Source organism: Molossus molossus, unplaced genomic scaffold, assembly GCF_014108415.1.
Source record: "Molossus molossus isolate mMolMol1 unplaced genomic scaffold, mMolMol1.p scaffold_m16_p_3, whole genome shotgun sequence".
Classification (NCBI taxonomy): Eukaryota; Metazoa; Chordata; class Mammalia; order Chiroptera; family Molossidae; genus Molossus; species Molossus molossus.
Genome location: NW_023425366.1, coordinates 121,177,146 through 121,184,377, shown reverse-complemented (window position 1 = coordinate 121,184,377; position 7,232 = coordinate 121,177,146). Strand labels below are relative to the sequence as shown.

Sequence of the window (7,232 nt, the reverse complement as noted above, 5' to 3'; positions counted from 1 at the left end):
AGGGCGGTCGGGACGGTCGGGATGGACCGGCTCAGTTCAAAACGCGGCATCTCTGTTTCTAAAGAATTCACAGCCCTGGGCGGAGGCGGACCCTCTGTGGGCATGGTCTCCTTTGCCGGTGTTGGGGCAGGAGGAGCGTCCTGCGCGGTCGGAGGCGCGTTCTGGGCGGTGGGAGGCGCGGTGTCCTCCCCAGGGGTGGTAAAGGTGTGGCGGGGAAGCTTCGGCACCACCCTCCGACTTTTAATTTTAAGTTTTCCGGTGACAGACCAGCCTCTTCTGCTGCCAGAGAAACGGCGTCACTCCTTCAGTTCCAACGGCTACTCGCCAGGCGTCCGGGACTCGGCAGGATGTGCGCAGCTGGCGAACCCGGCGCCCTTGCTTGGGGTCAGCCGGGACTCGCGGGCCACAAGCTCGGACACGCCCGTTGGGGAGGGTGCATGGCGAGGCTCTATGAGGCCGGTCGGTCGCCTCCCGGTAGGCTTGAAGAAAGAATTCGTGCCGCCCCCGGGAACCGTCGGGCCCAAAGCCAGCTCGAGGGGGCGGTCTTAGGTCGGGACTCCGAGCCGCAGCCCGGCTCTTGCCTTGGGGAAAATGTCCCTTCCCCGACCCCACCGCCCCCATCAGGGCGGCACACCCCGCCCACCTCCTCCACTCCAAGAGCCAGGAACGACCTCCGCCTCCGCCAGACCACCCAGGACCGCCCCGCCGGGCGGCCTCCGCGCCCCCATCCCCCGGGTCACGCCCGGAAGGCCCTGGGCCCCCACGTCCGGCCACGCCATCCGCCCGGCCGCCCCAGGGACTGAACAGCTAGGGTCAGCCCAAGCCCCGCCCAGCGCTCCCACCCCCCACTGTTGCCCCGACTCCTGGGATCGCGCCCCCGCTGCTCTTTCCAAGCTTGTACCCGGATCGGGTGGAACACCTGGGGTCACCTGGCTCCCAGCCGTGGCTCCTGGGTGCGTGTTAACTTAACCTGCGCGGCACGCAGGTTCAGGGCGCGCTGGAGGCTCCGGCACGTTGCGCCGACCCTGCTGGAAGGGAGCCCCGCTTTAAGTCAAGGCGGCCGGCCGACCTTCCCCTGGGCCGCAGGCTGGCAGCAGCTGACCCCGGCGCCTCTGAACTTCGGGCGAGACGTCAGGGCTCAAGACGGGCTGGTGGGGAAGGATCTTGAGGACCCGCCTACTTGCGGAGCTGGCTACTCGAGGCTGGGCTACTGGATCTGGGTTGGGATGCACAGGAGCCGCCACGCACACGCAGGGCGGAGAGCCCCCAGGGCGTTCAGGGCACCCCGGAGCACCCCAGCGTTCCCCACCTCTGTCCCTTTTTTCCTTTTTGGCCCTCCTGGGAGGGGGGCCCGCAGCGTTTGGGGGGCGATCCGGCGAGCGGGTGCACCACCCCACATCGGGTCCTCAGCTGGTGGGCACACCGAGCCCCACGTGGTGCAGCGGCGGGCGGGGCGCGAGCGGCAACAGCGGGAATCACCGCGCTTTCTTTAAGGTGGGGGGAGGGGAGGGGCGGCTAGACTCCGCCCCCAGGGCCACTGGCGCCCGGGGCGGCCAATAGGGAACCGAGCGGGGCGGAGCCTCGCAATCGCAGCTTAAAGAAACTTGTTGCGGGTCCCTCCGCGGGGACTGAGCTCCGGCAGCAGAAGCGACGACTGGAGGACCGTGGACGGCTGCGGCGGTGGGGACGCAGGTCGGGCCATCGCGCTGTGACCTCGGACCGCAGAGAGGCCGCAGCGCAGCCGGGCATCGGACCCGGTGCGCATCCCCGGTGTGCGCCCCTCCGCGTGCGGTCCAGATGCTGGACATGAGCGAGTCCCGCGCCCAGCCGCCCTGCAGCCCGTCCGGCACCGCCAGCTCCATGTCGCACGTGGAGGACTCGGACTCGGACGCGCCGCCGTCGCCTTCGGGTTCCGAGGGCCTGGGCCGAGCGGCGTCCGCGGGGGTCAGCGGCCGGGGCGACCCAGCCGAGGCGGCGGATGAACGCTTTCCAGCCTGCATTCGCGACGCTGTGTCGCAGGTGCTCAAGGGCTACGACTGGAGCTTGGTGCCCATGCCGGTGCGCGGCGGCGGCGGGGGCGCGCTCAAAGCCAAGCCACACGTGAAGCGGCCCATGAATGCCTTCATGGTGTGGGCGCAGGCGGCACGCCGTAAGCTGGCCGATCAGTACCCGCACCTGCACAACGCCGAGCTCAGCAAGACACTGGGCAAGCTGTGGCGGTGAGTGTCCCCAGTCCGGAGGCAGGGGCTGTGAGTGAGTCCTGGGGTGCTCGGGGGCTCGGGGAGGTGGCGCTACGCCCAGTCTCGGCCCTGCTCCCAGTGGCTGTTCCCAGGGCGAGCCCTAGTGGAAAAACACCCTCTGGCCAGCAGGGACCAGGCGCGGGCCCTCCGGGTGTGGGCCCACAGAGGACAGCAGAAGGAGTATGCCACCCTTACCACATTCCTGGATCCTGGATCAGGAATAGCCTGTCGAAGGTAGTGGCTGGCATGCAGAGTTGGGAGCCCCAGTTAAGTGGCCTCCAAGCCTGGAAGCCTGTTCCTCCCCTAGGAAAGGTTGCATTTGTCTGGGAGCAGGACACAGCGGTGGGTAGCATGCTGCTGTCTGGAGGTGCCCCTCCTTGGAAAGGGCAGAGGGAGGGTCTGCTGTGCTGGCACCTTCCCCACACAGCTGCACACTTTGGCATGGTGAGACTGGTAGTTTTTGTAGAAAATTGGACAGCAACAGTGACAAAGTTGCTGCTCAGGACAGCCTACCCCACCAAACGCTCTTGTAATTGGGTTTTAAATGGACGGCTTTGGGTTCAGGGAACCGGTACACTTTCCTGTACCTCACCTCATGAGCGGTGTTTATGTTTGTGTTCTGTGCTACTGCTTCTGTACATTTGGAGCACCGTGGACCTGTACCTCTGTGCTCCAGTGCCCTGTCCCACAGGCAGTTAGAAGTGAGCTTCTGGAACAGTCAGAGGGGCCAGTGAGTGTTCTGAGCCTCACTGAGAACCACCGGATTTTGCCAGAGTTTCTGGAGGCCTGGGAAACCCAGCTGCCTGAGAAGTCCCATCTCAGTTCCCGGAAAGCTCACTTTGTCCATAGTGTATTCTCAGCTGGGTCCTGCCCTCCTCCCTTGCCTGCCTTAGTAAAGCTTATAAGGGAGGGAACAAGCACTGCTGGGCTGGGGGAGTCAGAGGAGGAGGAACGAGATTTAGGTTTCCTTACCGCTCCTTCTTTGACTCTTGAGCACACAGATCTCACCAACCTGGCACCTTGGCTCAGAGAGGGGGATCACTGCTTGGTGCCTACGGAGGTGTGGGTGCATTCTTTCCTGGTCAGGGTGGTCCTGGTTCCCTTTTCGCATCTCATCTGGGGCACAGTCCAGCTCCCATGCAGCGAGGACACCAGTGCTGGCCCAGACGCCCTTGACATCCTGATTGTGTTCTTGGCTCTGCAGCTTGCTGAGTGAGAGTGAGAAGCGGCCCTTCGTGGAGGAGGCAGAGCGGCTGCGGGTTCAGCACAAAAAGGACCACCCGGATTACAAGTACCAGCCGCGTCGGAGGAAGAGTGTCAAGACAGGCCAGAGCGACTCGGACTCAGGCGCTGAGCTGGGCCACCACCCCAGCGGTGCCGTGTACAAGACTGACACGGGCCTTGGCGACGCACACCACCATGGCGACCACACAGGTCAGCTTCTGAGGTTCTCAGTGGCTGAGAATCCCCAGTGGGAGAAGTGGGGGTTCTGGCCATGGCAGAGATGGGCAGTGGGGGAGGGAACAAGGGCTCACGCCCAGGGCAGACACCCACAAGAGGACCAAACCTTCTCTGGTTCCCCCAAACGCTCCCAGTGGCAGCCACTTCTGATGCACACTCTGGGGGAGTGGTACCCTGCTTAGCTGCTCTGAGCTTGGAGAGTCTCACAGGTTGCCTGGTTGGCACCCTGTGACATAGGGTTTTCTGTCTTACCCAAAGGCATCTCTGCCTCCCCGGGCCTTTTTGCTGATTCTGACCCAGGACTCACTCCTGCTGCAAGCATGGTGGTCAGCAGCCCAGCTTCAGGCTTCCACTGACCAGGGTGCATCTTGGTCCCCAAGCAGTCTCAGTCAAGCTGGCTAAAGCCGTGAACAGGTCTTGTGTGGATTGTGTTGCTGTTAAGTGCACGGGTTGGGTGCTCCTTGAGCGCTTCTTAAATTTGGTTATCTCTTTTTTTCTCCACTGTGGTTTTCACAGTGGGGCCTCCTTGGCCCCAGGTCTCTCCGTAGAACAGTGCTTAACGGAATTTTCGCAGGCAAGGAGTGAGGTCTGGGTCTGGCTTTACTGGAATTTCTGGGAAATGTACAGGAACAAAAAGCTGTTGATTCCTACCTGTGGCTGTTAGCGGGCTGGTTTTCCTCCCATGTGCATGTCGCCAGCCTGCCGGCCCTGCCAGCCCCACCCTCCACCCCCCATAGAAGGGGCATTCATCCCTGAAATGTGCTCTGACCCTAGGGCAGACCCACGGGCCACCCACCCCACCTACCACCCCCAAGACGGACCTGCACCAAGGGGGCAAGCAAGAGCTGAAGCTGGAAGGCCGCCGCCTGGTGGACAGTGGGCGCCAGAACATCGACTTCAGCAACGTGGACATTTCAGAGCTGAGCAGTGAGGTCATCGGCAACATGGACACCTTCGATGTCCACGAGTTTGACCAGTATCTGCCCCTCAACGGCCACTCAGCCCTGCCCACAGAGCCAGGCCAGCCTTCCACCTCTGGCTCCTATGGGGGTGCCTCCTACTCACACTCCGGGTCGACGGGCATTGGCGCATCCCCTGTGTGGGCCCACAAGGGAGCCCCATCGGCTTCTGCATCACCCACTGAAGCGGGTCCCCCTCGGCCGCATATCAAGACGGAGCAGCTGAGCCCCGGCCACTACAGTGACCAGTCGCACAGCTCTCCGGGCCGCACCGACTACAGCTCCTACAGCGCTCAGGCCAGCGTCACCACGGCTGCCTCTGCTGCAGCTGCCAGCTCCTTCACCAGCTCACAGTGCGACTACACTGACCTTCAGGCTCCCAACTACTACAACCCGTACGCTGGCTACCCATCCAGCCTCTACCAGTATCCCTACTTCCACTCCTCCCGCCGGCCCTATACCTCGCCCTTGCTCAGCAGCCTCTCTGTGCCGCCTGCCCACAGCCCCCCCAGTAACTGGGACCAGCCCGTGTATACCACCTTGACTAGACCCTGAAGGCACCGTGATTGAGTGGAGGGGGCCGGCATGGGCAGAGGAGAACCTTTATCTCTGCAAAGAGAGAGCCTCTGAGGTCTCCCTGGAGATGTTGGCGAATGAGGTGAGAAGAGGCAGCGGTGTGTGCCCAGCTCCATCAAGTGCCTGCTGACGTGTGCAGGAAACCAACCGAGCCCCTTTGCTTCCAGATCTCCAAACTTCCGTCAAAGGACAAAGCCCTCTTTTCCTCCTCTCTCTTTGTGGTGACTGGCAACTTTGAAACGAAGGGTGGCCATTGGGTCTCTCTTCTGCAGACATCAGCACCTGGGTTTTGCATCACAGTGGGTGCAAAATGGAGCCACAGTACAAAGGACAAAAGGAGGGAAGAGGCGCTGGGTCTCCAGGCTCCCTGCGTTCTGAGGTCCCGGCCAGCTTCAGCACCAAGAACTCCCAGGACCAACGGATGACATTTCTGCGTCGAGAGACGGCACACCCACAGCCTTGGCGAGGATGAGTCTGCAAGAGCATCTCTTGGGACCAGCTTTTTAGATCTGAGGTGTTCCTTGTAGTTAGGGTTCTTCTGAGGAAGGTTTGGCTGTGATTAACACTTCTCTCTTTTTATTTTATTTTATTTTTTAACTTTTATTTTTGAAGCTCAAAGTGTTTGATTTGTTTTGAAAGCTGTTAAAATGTATTTATGTCCTGTATTATTTTATCTTTAATTAGTGAAGTAATTTGTGCAGAGAGTAGAATTTAAGATAAAATGGAAGCCTGGGAGCTGAGGACGTGGGCCAAGAGTGCAGGTGGGTTGGGACCCTTGATCTGGGCCTTTTGGAGCCCAGCTGCTGGGAGGCTCCGGGAGGGGCTGGAGCCCGGGCTTCCAGGAGGCAGCTGGGACTGTGAAGGAGAAGGAATTGGCCTTGTAGTGTCTCCGATCAGGTTGGGGCGCTCCTGGCACCAGGTATTAACTTGAGGTTTAGAAGGCAGGGACATCATTGCGTTTCATCCCTGCCCACAACTGTGCTAAGTGGTAGAGACGGGAATTTCCTGGGATGTGGTGGCTTCAGAAACACATTAATCTTGGCTCTTAGGAACCAGGCGCCACCTCCAAGCTGTGAAACTAAAACCTTCTTCACTAAGCGTTTTTAGATTCTTCGTTTTAGACGAATAATACCTGACTTACCTGTACTGCTTCCGCTGTACGCTGAGCTATGATGACTGCCAATTTCATGGAAACTTGTGCCTTTAAACTTTGTAAATGTAAATACCTTGAAGAAGTTGCTTCTTTTTACTTTTTCTACTTTTCCTACCTTTTTCTAGAAAAGTCTTTTTTGCATATCTCTGTCTGTGGGCGGGGGCGGGGAACTACAGCAAACTCATTTTTATGCAGTCTATTTTTCGGTGTTGAGTTTGGACTTTTGCTCTCACTTACCTGCTGTGTTTCACTACTTTCTGACCAAGCCATGCTAACTTTTGTACAGATTGATTTGATAAAATTAAAAAAAAAAAATGCTTTCTATCTACGTGGGCTGCGTTGTGTTTGTTGCTTTCCCTGAGCCTGGGGGTGTGGGGCTCCAAGGCCCTGGGGCCCCGCTTTGAAGGCGCTTGGCCAAGGCAGGGGTGGGGCTCTGAGCCTTGGAGGACATGGACAGTCAGAGCCCCTGGGCCAGCCAGACCCCGATTGAAGGTGCAGACCCATCTCCATCCCAGGGGGGTGGCCAGACCACCCTCCCTCTTGGGCACTGCGTCTGAATTTGAACATGACAGATCTCAGAAGCCTCCAGGAAGCTGGCGATGCATCTTCCGTCCTGGGGGGCCTCCTCAGTAGGCAAAACGGGTCCAGATGGGCCAGATTCGGGGGCTGTGGTTTCCTCCCAGGCAAATCCCAGAGCGGGTTTCTGGGTGGTTGACGGCATTTTTCGGGCGCTGGCACAGGGCCAGGCTGGGAGCGGGATAAAAGCCGCCCTGCAGGAGCCGGGCAGGGTTGTCTGTTTGGCGGAAAGTGTTTCTAGGGAGAAACGGTTGTGGGGAGTGACAG

General features: G+C 59.9%; 1 protein-coding gene across 1 annotated transcript; it reads left to right on the top strand.

Moving 5' to 3' along the window:
* The first annotated feature begins 1,693 nt into the window (after positions 1–1,693).
* On the top strand, positions 1,694–6,494 carry SOX8 (SRY-box transcription factor 8). Its single transcript, XM_036280114.1, has 3 exons — positions 1,694–2,219; positions 3,445–3,674; positions 4,476–6,494. Exons 1-3 carry the CDS (start codon positions 1,798–1,800, stop codon positions 5,213–5,215), a joined length of 1,392 nt encoding a protein of 463 aa, XP_036136007.1. The 5' UTR covers positions 1,694–1,797; the 3' UTR covers positions 5,216–6,494.
* Positions 6,495–7,232: the final 738 nt, after the last annotated feature.